General features: G+C 51.5%; 7 protein-coding genes across 7 annotated transcripts; 3 read left to right on the top strand and 4 right to left on the bottom strand.

The window, feature by feature from the left end:
- Positions 1 to 1591: 1591 nt before the first annotated feature.
- BX661DRAFT_132223 (PLC-like phosphodiesterase) lies at positions 1592 to 2059 on the bottom strand (the record flags this gene model as incomplete). The annotated part of the gene is made up of 1 exon (XM_051532592.1): positions 1592 to 2059. A coding segment is annotated over one exon (468 nt), but the record flags the coding sequence as incomplete, so codon positions are not given.
- Positions 2060 to 4342: 2283 nt separating this feature from the next.
- BX661DRAFT_185554 (P-loop containing nucleoside triphosphate hydrolase protein) lies at positions 4343 to 5933 on the top strand. The gene has a single exon (XM_051536810.1). It carries the CDS (start codon positions 4454 to 4456, stop codon positions 5858 to 5860), a length of 1407 nt encoding a protein of 468 aa, XP_051390236.1. The 5' UTR covers positions 4343 to 4453; the 3' UTR covers positions 5861 to 5933.
- A 391-nt stretch (positions 5934 to 6324) lies between these two features.
- Positions 6325 to 8699, bottom strand: BX661DRAFT_155231 (hydroxymethylglutaryl-CoA synthase). The gene is made up of 2 exons (XM_051533268.1): positions 8462 to 8699; positions 6325 to 7857 (listed from the first exon to the last, which is right to left on the bottom strand). The coding sequence occupies exons 1-2, from the start codon at positions 8525 to 8527 to the stop codon at positions 6568 to 6570; spliced, it is 1356 nt and encodes a 451-aa protein (XP_051390235.1). The 5' UTR covers positions 8528 to 8699; the 3' UTR covers positions 6325 to 6567.
- A 185-nt stretch (positions 8700 to 8884) lies between these two features.
- Positions 8885 to 12165, bottom strand: BX661DRAFT_185551 (uncharacterized protein). Its single transcript, XM_051536809.1, has one exon. The coding sequence runs from the start codon at positions 12063 to 12065 to the stop codon at positions 9144 to 9146; it is 2922 nt and encodes a 973-aa protein (XP_051390234.1). The 5' UTR covers positions 12066 to 12165; the 3' UTR covers positions 8885 to 9143.
- Positions 12166 to 12641: 476 nt separating this feature from the next.
- Positions 12642 to 13531, top strand: BX661DRAFT_185548 (ubiquitin-related domain-containing protein). The gene is made up of 3 exons (XM_051536808.1): positions 12642 to 12971; positions 13138 to 13155; positions 13290 to 13531. The coding sequence occupies exons 1-3, from the start codon at positions 12798 to 12800 to the stop codon at positions 13488 to 13490; spliced, it is 393 nt and encodes a 130-aa protein (XP_051390233.1). The 5' UTR covers positions 12642 to 12797; the 3' UTR covers positions 13491 to 13531.
- On the bottom strand, positions 13532 to 15903 carry BX661DRAFT_185546 (succinate dehydrogenase). The gene is made up of 2 exons (XM_051536807.1): positions 15658 to 15903; positions 13532 to 15507 (listed from the first exon to the last, which is right to left on the bottom strand). Exons 1-2 carry the CDS (start codon positions 15697 to 15699, stop codon positions 13621 to 13623), a joined length of 1929 nt encoding a protein of 642 aa, XP_051390232.1. The 5' UTR covers positions 15700 to 15903; the 3' UTR covers positions 13532 to 13620.
- Positions 15904 to 16347: 444 nt separating this feature from the next.
- BX661DRAFT_155219 (polynucleotide kinase 3 phosphatase-domain-containing protein) lies at positions 16348 to 18089 on the top strand. Its single transcript, XM_051533267.1, has 2 exons — positions 16348 to 17670; positions 17749 to 18089. Exons 1-2 carry the CDS (start codon positions 16365 to 16367, stop codon positions 18030 to 18032), a joined length of 1590 nt encoding a protein of 529 aa, XP_051390231.1. The 5' UTR covers positions 16348 to 16364; the 3' UTR covers positions 18033 to 18089.
- The last annotated feature ends 1229 nt before the right edge of the window (positions 18090 to 19318 follow it).

Genomic DNA, 19318 nt, shown 5'->3' with positions numbered 1-19318 from the left:
TTTTTGTTGTTTATGTTGCTATCATCATTAACATGCTTAAGAAAAGAGTCAATATTGGTTATTTGTTTTAATGTGGCGCTTGTATGTATTTTTAATAACAATGGCATCAATCATATGGTTGTTTGGCAATCTTAGCAAATACAAAGCTGCTGTGTAAAAAAAACATAAAATGCATATTTTTGCGAGCGACTGAACTCTCAATCCATGCTTCTTTTATTTATATGCGAGCAATATATATTATGCACACTTTTTATGGATAGTTAAAATAATAATTTTATTTAAAACATCAAGCAAAGAAAATGATAAACAGAGAAAGCAGAGTTAATTGATTATCCTAAAAATTGAGCATCTCATCCACTTCCTCCTTAACTGCCTTTCCATCAGGTTTGGCAGAGTAGTTGACAAGGGCTTTTGTAGTGCAGGCAGACATTATCTGCAATAATGGAAGGTGTATAATACTTTAATAATAATTTAGCGTGCTTGGGTGGGCGAAGGAAACTAAAAGTTGCAAAAGTTGGTAGTTAAGAATTGTAGAAAGTTGATGATGTATCATTGGCAAACATGTACTTTCTCTGGGCTTTTTATATCCCATCAGCAATTAGCGGCAACAGAAACTTTGCTTACAAATAAAATAATACGTACATGCCAGCCTTTTACCCATTAACATCGTGTGGGTTCGTGGTGTCAATGCTTCTCTATTCAGTAAATAGAAACTGCGAAACCTTTTATTTGGATAATCTTTGACACCAAATATGATTATTTCACAATTTTCACTTTGTGACATTTGCATTAAAGCTGATGTTTCACAAAAGATGGTATTTTTATCCTTCATTATTGCATATTGCATATTGCATTTCAATTCAAGTAATGGCACTTGTATCATTATCTGCCTTTGCGTCTTGCTTTACATCTGTGTGTTAAAAATGTCAGGACTTGTAAATCGTCATAAAAAAGGTATCCGCGCAGGAAAAGCAGTAAGGATATAAATGTAATGAATATATTTTGAAAAGGAAAAGGCGGAAAAGGAAAAACGGAGGAAGGGATATCAAAAACAATCGTAAAGAATGATAAAAAGGAAAGGAGTAAATGATGAACAAAAAATGTACCGGAATGCGTTCCTTTGGGCCGCGAATGCTCGCCACAGCGGCAAACCGCATCACCATTATACAATGGGTACATCGGGGTCGGCGTCGTAAAACTCTGGGTAAAAGTTATTTATCTCGTCTCCAGGGTAGGGGAGCTCATTGAGCTTGAGCGTCGGCGTTTTCACATCGCCCTGGTCGTAAAAGTCGACCTCAATAAAGTTGACCCATATCGACTGGCCGCCACGGCAGTTTACAGCGTGGGCCTCGTACTGGTAGCCGTTGGTGGTATCGAGATTAAACGGATACGGCATGTTGTTGTATGTCACACCCTTGTAGGTGGCTGTCTGAACGATAAAGTGCGGGATGACCAGGATGGATTCGGTACTCCGGTCCCAAGGCCCGCATGTCCACTCATTCCCGTAGTTGAAAGGGCCGTCAAGCTTCAGCACTGTGCTGGGGTAGGGGATAAAGTAACCATTGGTATCGGCCGCGGCAATGGCAGGCTCCTCAACAAACACAACTAACGTGGTGCCGCTGGAAATCATCGAGTCCAGAGTCGGCCACGACGCAGGCTTGCCCTTGAGCATGTACTTGTCTGCGCCGGAATCTGTGAAGGCCTTGACCACGGCTGCTGGATTCGCGTCGGTTGCAATGCCCTCGAGAAAAACGGTAACTACGTCGTTCGTGTTATTTTCCAGCCACTGCTTCACAACTTTCAGCGTGGAGGTGAGCGTGCCGCCGTTATTCACGTTGCAATCCGGGTAGCACAAAACGACCTCTGAGGCTGACGAGCCCTGGTGGATATTCAGATGCAGCCCGCGCACTCCGTCGTCCAGTTGCTCCTCGATGGTCTTGTACTGTGTTCCCGGCACAGATGGTCTGCCTGGCTCAGTTTTGGCAAACGAAGCATGCGTCGATATGTGTGTTATCTCATTGAATGGACGCGAGCACAGGTCCTCATGCCCGTTGCATATTGTGGCGCCAGCTGCTAGACTGACCAACATCTGCAAGGTCAAACACAAGGTCAATAGCATTCCGAGTAGTCGTGCGCTGATCCGGGATCTATTATGGTGCTTTGCAGATGCAAAATGGTGATGCTCCATATTGCCGTGTTTGCGTACGGTCTACGTCTGGCCAATAAAAAATAAGATGTGTGCTATATGCGCGCTGCTGCTGCTGCTGCTTCTGCTGCTTCTGTTATCGATTCTGTCTCTACCACTGTTGCCGTAGTCGTCAAGGATAAGTGGAGTAAAAATGGGGGTAAATGAGAGGCTGGCTCATGCAAAAAAAGCTAAAGATAAAATGTACAAGTGATAGAATGTAGGGGAGCTGGATGTGCAAGAGTAAGGAGGAGGTTGTGCGCGAGAAGAATACACTCACTGATGGGCACAAAGAATGGATGACGGAAGGTTTAGAAAATAGAGATGAAGAATATATAAACGACAATCAAAAGCAGTAAGCTAAGAGGAAGTGGTAATTATTCTCTGGACAGCGTTGGCGGCTTACTGTTTGTTGTCGTTGTCGCTGTCGTTGTCGGCGTGTTTGCTGAATCCACGGCAACCGAGAAGGTAGTGTGAAAGGGTGTGCCTTTGTTTTTATTGGCGTCCCAGACAACTACTAAGAGAAAAACAAACAAATTTTTATTATATTACACGGTTGGGGAAATAAGCCGTATTTTTAGGATTTTTTATATCCACTCCAGGTTTTGCGTCCAAGACTCGCGCTAAAAATGCTATAAGCTTAAAATGTTTGGTTTTGTGTATTTTGTCAATCTTCACTCAAAGTCGGCTTTCTAGCTATTGATCGTCACCGAGCTACTACGCGTGCATGTGCATGCGTGGAACAGCTGGGTGGATGGAATTCGGGGATGTATTACCAGTTCGAAGGGGCTATCCAAAAAGACCTAGAAGGCAATAGCTTTTGTCGTGCGTATTGGCTGCCCAATATAAAAAGAAAAATACAAGTGCTCAAAACGGCAGTGGCGCTGTGGGTGTGGAAAACAAGAGAGAACAATAGTCATGAAAAAAGAAGGGGAGTGAGAAAAGCCAAAAGCAAGTAATCTGGAAAATACAAGCATGGCAGGGATGTGTCTATCGTCGAAAAAAGATAGCCGTAGCACAGCGCGCGTGCATATATTGCCAGCTCCTCGCACGCTGGTGTATGACGAAAGAGCCTAAACAGGCCTCATTGTGAGCTAGCCTGTGAAGCCACATGGCGCATTGAGGCTTGCCATTGTACTCACAACGATGCATCCCAGCATGCGTCCTTGCCGAGGCCAGCAGTCTCTCACCGGCAAACAAGCTTGCAGGAATTTAGACTCGCACGGAGCTGTGCTTCTAATCAGAACATCGATATTAGTTAATTATATCAACATTTCCGCGTTTGTAAAAAATAATGTCAGCGAAAGAATGGGCTATTATCATACACTATTGAAAGTGTATTTTGGAATTTCCAGACATTTATGGCGGAAGTGCAGATTTTTAAGCGGAGGATTCTCAAAACCCGTTTCTTGCGCAAAAATGCACCGGCAGAGTCTGCTGAACCCGAGTCTACAGCGACACCGGAGACTCTGCTCAGGCCAAGGCTCAAGCCAAAGCGCGTGCGCAAGAATCCATCCGCCCCTGCTTCTTCTCTTTGCAAGAGGCAGCGAACCGATTAATATCGTCAGCCATAGTGGTCTATTGCCACTAGTTTCTAAGCACTTTTTAGGCTGCTAGTCAATCTGGGGGAAGGATGTCAGTTTATAGTATATTTGTAGCCTCATTCTTTTCTTTTAGTGTAGCCCGGGGAAATAAGATAATTGAATAGGACCAACCATGCCTATCCCGTCGATTTTCCGGCTTGAAAAATTTAGATCGACCTCATTTTATTCGTTTTCGAACAAAACACCATTTTCTTTTGTTTTCAGTCCACTCCGTCTTCGCTGGGATTGATGAAAGCAAATATTTTAAAGAATAAATAGCCTATAGACCACCAAAAGATGCAAACACCGCGCCCAACCCCAAGCCCAACCCCAAGGCAGCAGTCAAGAGAACGTATGATCCAAAGACTGGTTCAGCATCCAAGCGCAACAAGACTGGATGATTTTTATTATTTTCTAGATTCGAGTTTATCGGTCTGGCCATACTGCTGGCCCGGTTCACTGATTATTGGGGTATTGCAAAATCAAATCAACTCGTGGTCTTTTCGCTTGATCTTTTCACTTTTTTTCTTCCTCATTTGGATCACGCCTCGATTAAGCAAGCTGTTTTTTTTTGCAGCCGCAGCTGCTTATTTGTGTTTTGTGCATACTCTCGTTGACAGCCTCTTTATACTCTATACGCTTGCCAAAATAACCAACCAAATTGCATTTACAAATCGAACTTAAAATGAGCTCCAGCAGCAGCGAAAGCGATATAAAGAACAAACACAACGATGGCGCTTCCTCGTCCGAAAGCGAGACTGTGACGGCTCCGGCGCCAATCGCATCATTCAGAGATATCGGTGTGATGGAGCAGCTGTGCGAAGCCTGTGAAAAGCTCGGGTTCACCGCGCCTACTGAGATCCAGCGCGAGTCGATCCCCTGGGCGCTCCAGGGGCGGGACATCATTGGTCTTGCGCAGACCGGTTCCGGAAAAACGGCTGCATTTGCGCTGCCCATCCTGCAAGAGCTGTGGAAGAACCCGTCGCCCCTGTTTGCCTGCGTGATGGCGCCGACACGCGAGCTGGCGTACCAGATTGCGGAGACATTTGAGGCGCTGGGAGCGGGCATTGGAGCCCGGTGCACAGTCATTGTGGGTGGCATGGACTTGATTTCGCAGCAGATCGCCCTTTCAAAGAAACCGCACGTTATTGTCTGCACGCCAGGCCGGTTGCAGGATCACTTGGAGAACACAAAGGGCTTTTCGCTGCGCACGGTAAAGTACTTGGTGATGGACGAAGCCGATCGTTTGCTGGACATGGACTTTGGCCCGAAGATCGACCAGATTCTCAAGGTCATTCCGCGCGAGCGCAATACCTTTTTGTTCTCAGCCACCATGACAACAAAGGTGGCCAAGCTGCAGCGCGCTTCCTTGTCCGACCCAGTGAAGATCGAGGTGTCGACAAAGTACTCGACTGTAGACAAGCTCTTGCAGTACTACATGTTCTTCCCGTTCAAGCGCAAGGACTGCTATCTGGTGTGGCTGCTGAATGAGATGGCCGGGCAGTCGGCCATCGTGTTTGCTCGCACATGTAACGAGGTCCTGCGTATCGGTCTGCTGCTGCGCAACCTGGGAATCGAGGCCATCCCCCTGCACGGCCAGCTCAGCATGGACAAGCGCCTCGGTGCACTGAATAAGTTCAAGTCAGGCGCGCGCAACGTTCTGGTAGCCACAGATGTTGCATCTCGCGGCCTGGATATCCCGGCTGTCGACCTGGTCGTCAACTTTGATATCCCGTCGTTCTCCAAAGATTATATCCACCGCGTCGGACGTACTGCGCGTGCGGGACGCTCCGGTCGCGCAGTCTCGTTTGTCACGCAGTATGATGTCGAGCTTTTGCAGCGTATTGAGCAGGTCATCGGCAAGAAGCTTGATGTGTTCCCTGGCGAGAAGGACGCGGTCCTGTTGCTCCAGGAACGGGTGAGCGAGGCCCAGCGCATGGCTATGCTTGACTTGAAGGACATTCAGTCTAAGCAAAAGAACGGAAAGAAGCGTGGAAGAAGTGATGGCGACGATAGGCAGATTTCTCTTAGCGAGGCAAAGAAGATGAGCAAGACTGGTAACAAAAACAAGAAGGGTGGTAGCCGGCGGTAAACCCCTTAGTCATTTTCTTTAATCATTTCGCAAAAAAATTTTAATAATGACCACGATTTTTTTTATAAAAAAACGCAGCAGTAGTTGAGCTGCAAAAGTCGGCATTTTATTAATGGCGAATACGACCACGATATCGAGTTTTGCTCGCAGTGGCAGACAAACATTCAACTTGGTACTGAATGCCAACGGTTCTCCTATTGTGGATATGATCTGTGACGTGATTGTCAGCGAGCTTTTTGACTGACTCAAAGGGCTCCATTTCTGTGGATTTGAAAGCGGAAGTGCCAATGGGCTTTGGCACTGACATATCCACTGGCATGATGCATAGCAATTGTAACGTGGGTGCCGATTAAGTGTCCTTTTACAAGCTCATCCGTATCAACGCGCCCACTTTGTATGGCCTGACCATTTTGTCGCAGCGAATGATTGATTTGGCCAGAATTGTGACTGAAGAAAGCGGCAACCTGACTGTGCTTCCACGCCTATACAGGCTGGGCATCGTAAGTCTGGACCGTGGAAAGTGAGCCTTTACCATGGCTGCTATCAACGGTGAAAGTTCAAAGGCAAAATATCACTCATTTGCCTTATCTCTTATTTTTTCTTCTATATTCTTGCCAGACATAATTAGAAAAATTAAATAGTCAAAGCATTACTATTTGTTTGCAAAATTAAAATTGGTTCTATAAAAATAAAGGCTTTTTTTGTAGTTAGTTCAGAGGGGTGCGACCATAGGCACGGCGGTGCATAGAATCGACCTTTTGCAGATAATAAGTGCCAGGGAACATCGACTCAACGTCACCCTGGGGCAAGTACTCGCTAGCATTGTGCGTCTTCTCACGCAAGTTCATAATCTCCTCAAACACCTGGGGGGAAGCCTTAATTCTGCTCTCCAGCCTCTTCTTCAAATCAACCTTGGCCGAAATACCAGCGGTATCGCCGCGCACACGGAACGAGTACACGGACGCAGCACATCCAGACCCATAAGAGAAAAGGGCTACGCGCTTACCCTGAAGCTCCTCCGAGGATATCTGGGAAAGCAACGAGGCGAGGCCAAAGAACACCGACCCAGTGTACATGTTACCGATATTGCGCGCGGCCAAAAGTGACGGCTCGGTTTTCTGCGCAAACTCGCGCTTGGATACTGTGATGAAGGCCTTCTCGAGAACCTTGTTGGTGTAGCTCTCTTCGCGCTCGATCTCCCGGAACTGCTGCACCTCGGCGAACTCCTCGGCCTCGGGCGCGCGCATGAAGTCGTTGTACATCAGGCGTGCGAATCCCTTGACCACCTGCTTGGTGTAGGGGGAGTGGAAGATGACGTAGTCCAGGTCCTTCAGAGACGCATTGTGGACACCCTCGACCTTCTCCAGCTTATCCATGTACGCTGAGTACGCGTGGTCGACGGCACGCACATAGGAGGTGACTGAAAGCGGGCCATCGACGGTCGGGAACTCGGAGGACATATTGGGCTTGTAGAAATCGTAAATGTGCTCCATAAAGGTACCACGCAGAGGGAACTCCAGCGCCAGCGGGGCATCAGGGCCCACAAGGATGCAGGCGATGCCGCAGCCGCCCGATGGCCGGGCATTGCCCTTGGCATAGACAGCGATGTCTCCAGCGACCACCAGCGCCAGGCGACCATCCCAGGCCGACGAGTCCATCCACTGGCAGGCGTTGAACAGCGCTGAGGTTCCACCGTAGCACGCATTGGTGGTGTCCACACCCTCGACGTTGAAGTTTCCAGACTCCTCGAAAAGCTTCATGAGGACGGTCTTTGTCGACTTGCTCTTGTCGATTATAGTCTCGGTACCGACCTCGAGCCGACCAATGTCGCTGTAGGAGATGTTGTTCTTTTCCATAAAGTTCTGCACGGCTGTCATGCAGACAGAGGAGATATCCTCGCGGTCGTCACAGAATGCCATCTTGCTCTGGCCCAGGCCAATGGTGTACTTGCCGGATGACACGCCATCGTGCTGCTCGAGCTCGGACTGCTCGACGTACTATAGAAGGAAATTAATTGTGGTTTTTGGATTGTGGATTGGGGTTTAGTTGTTTGGAATGGGTTTTTTCTATTTGACAAAAACAAAAAAAAGAATAATACCGGTGGCTTGTCGGGTCGAGACAATAACGAAAAGAAAACCCACTTTTTTCAGTCTTTAAATAGTAGATTAGGAAATGAAGACGAAGAGGAGAGGAATAGTAAAATACACTCTTTCACGGAGACAAATAAAGAGAGAGGATCAAATGGCAGGGAAAAGGGACATGCATATGAAATCGGAATAAACACGGCGATTCGGCAATAACAATATCATGAAAAAAGAGAGCAGCAACGCGCTACTGCATTCGTTGTTCTAGCTCTAATTGTCCGAAAACAAACAAACAAAAGAGAGGAATAGAGGAATAGAGACAACAACAGGGGACAACAAGAAAATGTGAATTCGAATTACAAAAAAAACCGCCCAGCACTTGGACTTTCAGATGAAGAAGGTGAATGCAATGTAAGTAAAAAATAAAGAGTACTATTCTGGCGCCATAGCCTCTGCGCAAGGAAAGTTCAACCAATTAGACAAGGAAAGTGAGAAAAAGACAACGAAGATAACTTACGCGGCTGGGAAAGTAGACATCAATGGCACAAACACCAATGTTCTCGGCACGAGCAAAAGCAGTCATGGATATTTTTCTGTAAAGTTTGTTATAAAGGTTTTGGGAAAAAGAGAGGAGGTTAAGAAAAGATTAAAGTAAAAAAGTAGTTGTAGCAAAAAAAAAATTGAAAAGAAAAAAAGAAAAATCGGCCAGAGCACTTAAATATACAAAGTTCCTTAATTTTTCAGTCTGTTTTTTTTTAGTCTGTGGGCAAAAAATAAAATAAAGATTGGCCTTTTTTTTTACAGCTTCTTAAAAACCTTCCCCTGTTCAACCAATCCAGTGCCTTTTGTTGCGGCTTTTTATTTATTGCCTTTTGTTGTTGCTATTTGGATTGGGGATGAGCGATCTGCAACGATTGTATTCCTCGGATCGCAACAAATAGAAAATATAAAGAGGCAACTAGGTTGCTTTTTTATTTTATTCTTAAATTCATGCAATGAAAAAGAACGGGAAATAACATATGTATGGAGAGCCAGTTAAAAACCAACAGCAACAAGATTAAATTATCGAAAGACAAACCTGACTTTCAAATAAAGAAATGCATCATATTTGCACATACTTTTTTAAAGAGAGGCTTTTGCTGATTGTAGATTCTCAGAAGAAAAAGCCACACATCAAGCCAGTAAAAAAAGGGGTGGATTCAAGCCTGACGCAACTCCTCAAGCGCATCAACTAAGCGAACATACTCTGCAGTGCCCTCAAAGGACTGCTTCCCTTTACCAATGAGGCCACGCAGGACCAATTTCGCCTGGTGCTTCCAATCCGCACACACCGGCTGCGCAACAGCAGCAGCCTTGCGTTCCTCCGCCTCGTTTCCGGGTGCTTCCTGATCCGCGCTATTGTCTGTTGTCGGTACGCGCACAGTCTGCGTGTACTCGCCTATGTTCTCATACATGCTGACAAGCTCCAACGCAGCCTCCACCGCATCCTTGAAGATCTCTTGATCGTAGGTAACTTCAGCCTGCTGGGAGAAGCAGCGGTACGCTTTGATGTAGCAGTCGAGGCAATGGCGGTAATCGCGGCGCCAGTACCAAAAGTCAGCCATGGCGCGCCACAGCGGCGCCGACCGCGTAATGCGGGCCTCGATCTGCTCCTGCAGCAGGTACTCCAGGTACCGCGCATGCTGCTGCTCCTTAATCTCACCCTCCTTGGGCGGCAACCCGCGGGCAATGCCACCGCGCACGAGGGCAGCGATGATGGCGCGCAGCGCCGTAATATCAATGCAGGCGGCGGCGTCCTTGTCAGCGCGCAACACGACAATGCGACCCATCGCGTGGATGGCCGACGCGAACTGCTCCGAGGCAATCGACACGGCCATAAAGTTCGACCAGATATGCCACGAGTCGTAGTTATGGCGCGTGGCCTCACGCAGCGCGTACCAGGCGCGGTCGCGGTGCGAGTCGCCCAGGCGCATGCAAGCTGACGCCAGGTTGTTCCAACCCTCGGCGCTCTCGTCGTCCAGCGCTACGGTGCGCTGGAAGGCCGCGACGGCAGTCTCCCAGTCGGATATTTGCAGCGCGGCGCAGCCCAGCACGTACCACGACTGCTCGAACAGCGGGTTGAGCGCCAGCGCCTTGCGGTAGCAGTCGACAGCGTCGGCAAAGTTGCTCCGTGCGTAGTGGTAGGCGCCCAGGGACCGCATGGCGCGCGCGTAGCGCTGGCCAGAGACTTCCCAGGCGTGCAGCCAGTGCTCTGGGTCTTTCTTGAGATCGCCCAGCACGCACCACAGCTTGGGGCGGTCGGGCGAGACAGCCAGTTGCTCGCGCACAAGCCGCTCGGCCACCTCCTGCTGGCCCAGCAGTGAGTACGCCGAGATGGCCTCGTCCCACATGGCCAGCCGCTCGTAGATGTCCAGCGCCGAGCGCATAATGCCCATGGTCATGAAGCGGCCGGCCAGCTCGCGCTCCAGCTCCCACTGGCTGGGCAGCGCCAGCACGCCCATGTATGCCAGGCGCTCGGCCGCACCGGCCTCGTTGCTGCCAGGCTCCGGCCGCGAAATCTGGTCGACCAGCGCCTGCAGCTGCAGCACCGAGCGCTCGGCCGTGCGCGTACGCGTCGCCTCTAGCCGCGAGCGCTGCAGAAGCCCTGTGGTGTACACCGACCAGTTACTGGCGCGGTCCAGCACACGCGTGACAAACGGCCGCATCTGCTCGGACGTCAGTCCATGCGCGGCATTCTCGTTCTCGACGTTCTGGCACAGCGCCAGCAGAATGCATTTGTCGACGACCGCCAGTGCGTCGGCCTTGGGCGCTTTCTCGGTAAAGTTGATGGACTCCAGCAGCGTGTCGTCGTTCAGCTGCATGTTCTCGGGCGCTGTCTCGGCGTCTAGCGCCAGGTTGCGCGTGCTGCGCGCGTCGACGACCAGCTGCGCAATGTCGAAGGTCTGGTGCTTGGTGCGGCGGCCGCGGACGCCGGTCATCTCCCACTGCAGCCCGCTGGCCGCCTGCGCCTGCGCCACCAGCCGCTTGGTGTCCAGCGGCATCTTGTGCTGCGAGAACACTACGGCGATTTCCAACAGGTACCGCGCCCACAGCTCGCGCTCGCCGCCGCCCACAGCGTCCCAAGCTGCCGCAGCCGCAGCCGCATCGCTGCCCTGCAGCAGCTGGTCGCTGCTTGTCACCTCAGTGGCCTTCTCGCGAGGCACCATGGCAATTTCCATGTCCACTGCAGGCTTGGCCTGCTGCTGGTGCTCGGCCTGGCTGCGCAGGAACGCTTCACGCACGGGCGCGGCCGGCAGGTAGCGAGCGGTGCGCGCATACATGGCCAGGATGCTGTCGAACAGTGCCTGCGACGGGTATTCTAGCAGGCTCTGTTGTGTGCTCATCACACGGGCCGCCCACCAGCACGCTGCCGGCGCCGCCAAGTCGCGCTCATGATCGTCGCTGGCAGCCACGTCGACCAGCAGTAGGCGCGCAAAAAGCAAGTACATCGGGCGCGGCGTCAGCGTGTACGCCTCCTCGCCTTCGCTCTCGAGCATCCGCAGTACGGCGCGGTCGACCAGCTCGCGCTCAGCCGTCTGCTTGGCGCCCAGGTAGATGCGGCCGCCCATATGGTCGCGCCGGCCCATCTCGTGCCTGTCAACGTCTTCAGGCAGCTCGACAATCTTTGTGGTGATGAACGTCTCCGCCCAGCGGTGCGCCAGGGCCGCCGGAAGAACCGACGCCGGGTCCATGGACATCTCGGGTCCTGTCCAGTTGGTCTGCAGGAACGCGTTCAGGCAGGCAATGCCCACCCATGTGATCTGTTGCCAGCCCTCGGCGCCGTGCTCCTGTGCGTAGCGCTGTACCTGCGCCTGGATGTACAGCCGCAGGTCGGCGGGGCTGAAGTCTGCGGACAGCGGCGAGGCTGTCGGGAGGCTGCTGGCCTGCGCCTCGTCGAGATCCGTGCCGAAAATTGCGCGCGCTGCTGGTGATTGCAGAACCTGCGCGTAGTCGCCCTTGGAGATCGCGATCGTTAGGGCGTCCTCTTGATCGCCAACAGCTTGGCCCAGGATGAGCTGCTGCTCCAGCAGGTTCAGCTCTGATGTGGATGGTGCGGATAATGCGGATGGTACGTGCGCCATTGTATGTATGTGTTGATATGTGTATGTACTTTTATAATAAATTATTTTTTGAGACGCACGAGAGAGAAAAAGAGAAAAAGCCCCGTCTTATTTATATCGCTTCTCATCCACGCCCCCAAACGCTTGGATCAAAAGCTTGCTGTTCGCTTGAGCCTTATATATTTTTTTTGCTGAAGCAAACATCTAGAACCTTACGACCTATTACTCAGCATTTAAAAAAACATTTTTGAACTTGATCAGACCAGTCACTAATCTGATCAGGGCCCATCAATATTCAATAAGCTTTTAAAGTCTGTTTCTGATATTTAACAAAAACGTGACATTTTTAGGCTGAAATGAAATAATAGGCTTGAGAGAAACAGTATTTGCCTTCAAACACATTTGCACCTAGAATCTCTGCCAAGCCAATACAACACATTATAAATACGCTGCTTCTCATTTTTTTAGCCTGTTCTTTCAGACGAGTGTATTCGAAAGGTCAAAAAGAAACAGCAAAGCACTAAAAACTTTGTGATTCTACAAAGCAAGAAGAGGTATAATTTTTTTTGTAGGCTGTAAATTGGCAGTTGCATCATCAGCTTCCCCAATTTCCTTCCCCCTTTCTTCGTCATTCTTTTTTATTTGTTTCAGTTTCAGTTTCTTCTTTCCCGCAGCAAAAACCATTAAAACTACAATTTTCCATTATCATTATTATTTAAATACCAATTTGTTTCTCCCCAAATTTCAATAAAGATGGACTCTAGCAATCAGGACGCTGTTCAGGACCCGACTACTTCGCCCGTAGCTGTCGTCGATACCACAGCAGCAAACACCGTCACTGCCACTACCCCTACCCCTACCGAGAAAACTAGGCAGAGCGCAGATAGCACTGAGTCTTACAAAAACAACCTTTCCATCAAAGTCAAGGTAAAGTCTATGAATTTAAAGCCTGTGTAGTTTGAATTCACCAAGAAGAAAAAGAAAAATAACACGCTCCATTTTTTCTATACATTTCGTTACTAACCAACAACAACCAACCAAAAAATGTTACTGTTTATTATTACAATCCTTGTTTCATTTTTTTATATCATAGACGCTGACCGGCAAGGAGGTAAGACTTGGAACATTAATATATAAATGTACTTTTTTTCTTTATTTGTTACGTACACAAAATATGAATAAATACTAACATTATGTTTTTTCTTCACCTCCCCCCCAACGCCCCCCATGTTTTTATCTGTGTAGATTGGTCTGAGTATTTGCTTCGCTGATACTGTCAGGACCATTAAGCAGCATATCGAGTCCCAAGAGGGAATTCCCCCAGACCAGCAGCGCCTGATTTACTCTGGTCGCCAGATGCCTGATGAAAAGACAGCAGAAGAACTTAAGCTTGTGGCTGGATCAGTCCTGCATCTGGTCCTGTCACTGCGTGGCGGAAACAATTAGGAAAAAAAATTGAAAACTAATTTTTTTGTTTAAATATAAAGACGTGAATTGATTTGATTTTTTTTATGTGTAAAGAAATACTTGGAAATAAAAAGAAAGAGATAGAGAGAAAAGGGGGAGGTGAGCATCTTCAGTAGACGCGCTTGAAAGGAGGAACAGCCTTGCACTCATTCTCATCCAAAGTATTCGCCACGACACTGCGGTACTTGAGCTCCACGGGCTTATCGACATCCGCCTGGTACGACAACGAATGCTTCATCCACACCTTATCATCGCGATCCGGGAAGTCCTCGCGCGCATGAGCGCCGCGAGACTCCTTCCGCGCCACCGCCGAAGTAATAGTCTGCGACGCGCACGTAAGCAGGTTACGCAGCTCCAGGGTCTCAATAAGATCCGAGTTCCAGATCATCGAGCGGTCAGAGACACGCACATCATTGTAGAGCTGCGACACATCACCCATCATCTTGACACCCTCCTCCATGACATCCTGGGTGCGGAAAACGGCAGCGTGGTTCTGCATGGTCTTCTGCATCTTGAGGCGCACCTCTGCTGTCGTGTGCTTACCGTTGGCCGTACGCGCGTAGTCCAGGTCCTTGATCGACTGGTGGGTAACCTTGGCGTCGATCTCCTTGTGCGGCTGGTTGCGCTCGAACTTGGCTGCAATGTCGTGGGCAACGGCGCGGCCAAAGACCACGAGGTCGAGGAGCGAGTTGGCGCCGAGCCGGTTGGCGCCGTGAACGGAGACGCAGGCGGCCTCGCCGGCGGCGTACAGACCGGGCACAACCTCATCCTTACCGTCGGCGCTCTGGCGCAGGACCTCGCCGGTGTACCGCGTGGGGATACCGCCCATGTTGTAGTGCACAGTGGGCAGCACTGGGATCGGCTCCTTGGTGACGTCGACGCCAGCGAAAATACCGGCAGTCTCCGAGATACCCGGCAGGCGCTCGGCGAGCACATCTGGGGGCAGGTGGTTGAGCTGCAGGTAGATGTGGTCCTTATCGGGGCCGACACCGCGGCCCTCGCGGATCTCCATGGTCATCGACCGCGAAACAACATCGCGCGATGCCAGGTCCTTGGCCGTCGGCGCGTAGCGCTCCATGAAGCGCTCGCCCTCGGAGTTCACCAGGTAGCCACCCTCACCGCGGCAGCCCTCGGTCATCAGGCACCCGGAGCCGTAGATACCCGTAGGATGGAACTGCACGAACTCGAGATCCTGCAGAGGCAGACCGGCACGCGACACCATGGCCATGCCGTCACCCGTGCAGGTGTGCGCGGAGGTCGCCGAGAAGTACGCGCGCCCGTAGCCGCCCGTGGCGATGACCGTGTTGTGGGCGCGGATGCGGTGCAGGGTGCCGTCCTCCTGGTTCAGCGCCAGGACACCGCGGCAAACACCGTCCTCCATCAGAAGATCCATGCCAAAGTACTCGACAAAGAAGGTCGCGTCGTACTTGAGCGAGTTGCCGTACATGGTGTGCAGCATCGCGTGGCCCGTGCGGTCGGCCGCACAGCAAGTGCGCCGAGCCTGCCCGCCCTTACCATAGTCCAGCGACTGACCACCAAAGGGTCTCTGGTAGATAGTACCCTCGGGGGTGCGCGAGAACGGAAGCCCCATGTGCTCCAGCTCAATGACAGCCTTGGGCGCCTCACGGCACATATAGTGGATGGCGTCTTGGTCTCCGAGCCAATCACTTCCCTTCACGGTATCATACATGTGCCAGCGCCAGTCATCCTTGGACATGTTGCCAAGGGCCGCGTTGATGCCGCCCTGTGCTGCCACTGTGTGGGAGCGTGTGGGGAAGAGCTTTGTCACGCAGGCGGTCTTGAACCCTGCCTCGGCCAAGCCCATGACTGCGCGGAGCCCGGCGCCGCCGGCGCCCAGAACAATGGCGTCGTAGGTATGGTCGATCACCTCGTATTTAGGCGAGAACGAGTTGGTTGCCTCGGTGGCGCGCAGCGGTTGCGTACCCAGCACGCGCTGCGCGAGGCGCGACGAATGGAACTTGCGGCTGCTCTGAACCTAAAGAGCAGACGAATCTCACGAATTTGGGAGGGGAGGAGGGAGGCAAATGCAAGAGGGAGAGAAAAAGGGTTGTTAGTGAAAGTTGAATGATAGTATTATTTTGAGCAAGAGTAAATTTGTTATTATATTATTGTTTAGATTACTAACCAAAGACTTTGCCGCGCGCTGGTGAATACTGGTGTTTAACATTTTTTGATAATATTTCCTTGTCTTGTATCTCTATGTTAAAGAAAAAATAAGAAACAAAAAATACAAAAGAGAGAGAATAAAAACGTATACAAGAGAGAATAAAAAAAAGACTGATATGACAAATGTTTCTTCGTATCTACCCGAGTGATAGAAAAAGTATGAACAACTCACACAGACTGGGTAAGAGGAGTAGGAGAGATTACGGCATGGAGAAAAATACGCGATTAGATGAATAGTTTTTTTTTTTTTTGGCTGCAGCTGATGCTTGTTACTGTTGGGCCCTTTTCTTATCTTGCCCAGTGATTGACTGGCAATGTCCACATTTACGCATAAAAAAAGTGGAATAAATTAAAGCTTGGGCCGCCCTTTTTCTATTTTATTTTTTATCTCCTCTGCTTTTTGGTTGTGACAAAAAAAAAGGAGGGATGTGCCTGATGTTTCCCGCATGTCCGCCCGCTGTTAATCATTTTTCGGAGGATTTTTTTTGACTGGTTTGTTGGTCGAGAGCCTCAAATGCACAAATGCACACGTTCATACCAGCTCAATCGATTGATTCCAGTCAGCTCGAGGTCTGGCTGAGCCGAAACTAAGCAAAGACCACCAAAGACCGGCAAAGTCACGAGCCTCTTTCTTTGCTTATTATTATAAAAATTTTTTGCCTTTGTATGCTCTTTGCCTTTAAATTATTCACCTACTCTTTTCTGAAAAGACAGCAAAATACACAGACAATGTCCTCATTTTCTCAAGGCGGCAGCAGAAGCAATAACAAGCGCGCGCACAATAGCGGCGGCAGTGCCCATGACTCCACATCTCTCGAACGCAGAAAACACCTACGTAATTCAAACTCACAGCAAATGACACTCAATTCATTTTTCAAAGGCAAAAATTCCACCAGCACCAGCAAAGAGACAGATGCAGAGGGCACTTCCAGCAGCACAGTGCAGTGGTCTGACATTGACGGCACCTGGATTGGAACGTTCCGCAACCCAGAAGCCTCTGACAAATTCGCAGCTTTCGACTTGGACAAAACCCTGGTGGATGTCCGGGGCACACACAAGTTCCCCAAGGGCGCCGACGACTGGCAGTTCTTCCACCCGGGCGTGCCCAAGTTCGTGCAGCGCGCCCATGCGCAAGGATATAAGATTGTGATATTGTCCAATCAGCTTGGGCTGAAGCAAGCTAAGGGGAAAAGCGAGCTGGCTAAGGGGAAAAGCGAGCTGACAAAGGGCGCGAGGGACTATCGGCTGAAGATTCAGAATATCGCACTGCAGCTGGATACTCCGTTTATGCTTTTGGCGGCGACGACCAAGAGCTACATGCGGAAGCCGAGCCCCGGAATGTGGTTTATGGCGGAGCACAATAATGACGCGGTGGAGGTCAATCGCCGGGCAAGTTTCTTTGTCGGCGATGCCGCTGGCCGGCCCATGGGCAGCGGGTCCAGGGGGTTGGCGGACTTTAGTGACTCCGACCTGGTTTTTGCGCGCAACGCCGGCGTGCCGTTTTACACCCCCGAGGGCGTCTTTACTGACGAGATCTGCGCTATGGAACAGCCACTGCCGCTTTACCAAGCACAGTCATGGGCGATTCGCCGATTCCATCCCAGCTCACTAGCTGATGGGAATAAGCCAGCTCTCGACGCACTGCTTGCGCAGCTACGTGCCGAGGTCGAGGATGCGCAAACTAGCGGCAGTGGCCGCGGGCTTTTGGTCGTTCTTGTGGGCCCACCGGCGAGTGGGAAATCAACATTTACACAGCGATATCTCGAGCCATTGGGGTTTGAGAGAGTCAATATGGATCTACTGAAGACGCGCAAAAAGTGCGTCGACGCGGTGACAAAAATCCTCGATGCCAAAGGATTCGCCGCCCTGGACAACACCAATCCGGACGCGAAATCGCGCGCAGCGTATTTGAAATTGGCCGAGCGGGCTGGCGCAGGCACGCGTGCCGTGGCGGTGGTGTTCGGCGGTGGCGGTGGCGGTGGCGGTGGCGGTGGCGATGGCGGTGGCGGTGGCGATGGCGATCACGATGGCGATGGCGATGGCGATGGCGATGGCGATGGCGATGGCGATTCGATTAGGGAAGTTGTGGCGCATAATAATGCGTTTCGCGCGCAGGTTGACCAGGCACGGTGGTTCTCGCGTGGACGCAGGGGCGATTCTGTGGTGCGGCTGCCGTTGCTGGGAGAGAGTGTGCCGGCGGTGGCGGTGAATATTTTTTTCAAAAAATTCGTTATGCCCGTCGAGGCTGAGGGCTTTGCGAAGGTTTTGGGGTGCCCGTTTGTTCCGTTCTTCGAGTCTGCCGACGACGAGGTGCTGTGGAACCAGTACTACTGAAAGGATTGAGGCATTTTTAGTTGGAAATAAGAATAAGAACAAGAATAAGAATAAGAATAGAAATAAGAGCATTGTCACTGGATATGTTACCATTACGTTTTGAGGAGCTGCGCAAAACAATAAATAGACAAAAAAACTTGGACGCACATAAGCCTGCGGGAAAATAAAAAGTATAGTTATTTTTCTTCACCATTCACATTCATACCTTTTCTCTCTCTCTCTCTCTTTTCCGATGGCAATGCAGGACGAGGTCATAGCCCACCTACGCACACTGCGATCAGACTGCTCCAAGGCGCTCGCCTGGTGCTCGGCGCTGCTCTGGGGCGAAAAGGCGTTTCTCCTTTCCGACCACACCAGCGATCTTCTCTGGCTCATCGACGCACTAGTGACCAACGGGCAATACCGCCAAGCCGAAGAATGGCTGCTCCACCCAGTCTACGCACACAGATGCCGCAGCACAGCGACCGGCCGGCATCTCGCCTGCGTCGTGGCCATGCGGCTTGGACGCGCCGAAGATGCGCTCGAGATGCTCAACATGGAGGGCTTGGAGGACGCTGCGGGGGCAGAGGCTGGGGCTGGGGCGGATCGGGCGCTTGCCGCTGGTGGCGGAGGGAGGCCGCTGGACCGGCGCGCGCTTGTGCTCTATATGCAGGGCGCGGCGGCGATCCAGCTGGCAAACCTGGGTGTGGCCGAGACGCACCCGGGCATCAAGCGGCTGCAGGCACAGGTTGGCCGGCTGGCGCCCCCAGAGTGCCCGGGGGAGGAGCGGCGGATGCCAGCAGCGGCAGCAGAAGCGGCGCAGGCGGCTGCGAGGCTGGGGCCAGTCGGGCGGCTGGCCTCGCAACTGTGGGCGCAGAGCCTGCGCGTGGATGCGCGGTGCTGGGAGGCCTGGACGGGGCTGCGCGACCACGGGCTGCTGACCAGCGACGAGGAGCAGCGGCTGATCGACTCGCTCGACTGGGCGCAGCACACCGGAGAGGCAGCAGCCACGCAGGCACCGGCCGCGCAGGCACCGGCCGCGCAGGCACCGGCCGCGCAGGCACCGGCCGCGCAGGCACCGGCCGCGCAGTTCTTCCGGCTCTACTGCCTGGCGACGCAGACGACGGCGCTGACCGAAAACGCAGTGGCGGCCACGGCGCAGCTGCTGCGCGCGCACCCGCGGCTGGCGGCCGACCCGGGGCTGCGCACCATCCAGGCGGCGCGCCTGCTGGCGCTCGGCCGCCCTGCCGCCAGCCTGGCGCTGACCACGCGCATCCTGGACGCCCGGCGCCTGCCGGACCCGCAGC

This window comes from Kickxella alabastrina (genome assembly GCF_025024165.1).
Source record: "Kickxella alabastrina strain RSA 675 chromosome Unknown BX661scaffold_18, whole genome shotgun sequence".
Lineage (NCBI taxonomy): Eukaryota > Fungi > Kickxellomycota > Kickxellomycetes > Kickxellales > Kickxellaceae > Kickxella > Kickxella alabastrina.
This window is presented reverse-complemented; position numbering and strand designations above follow the sequence as displayed.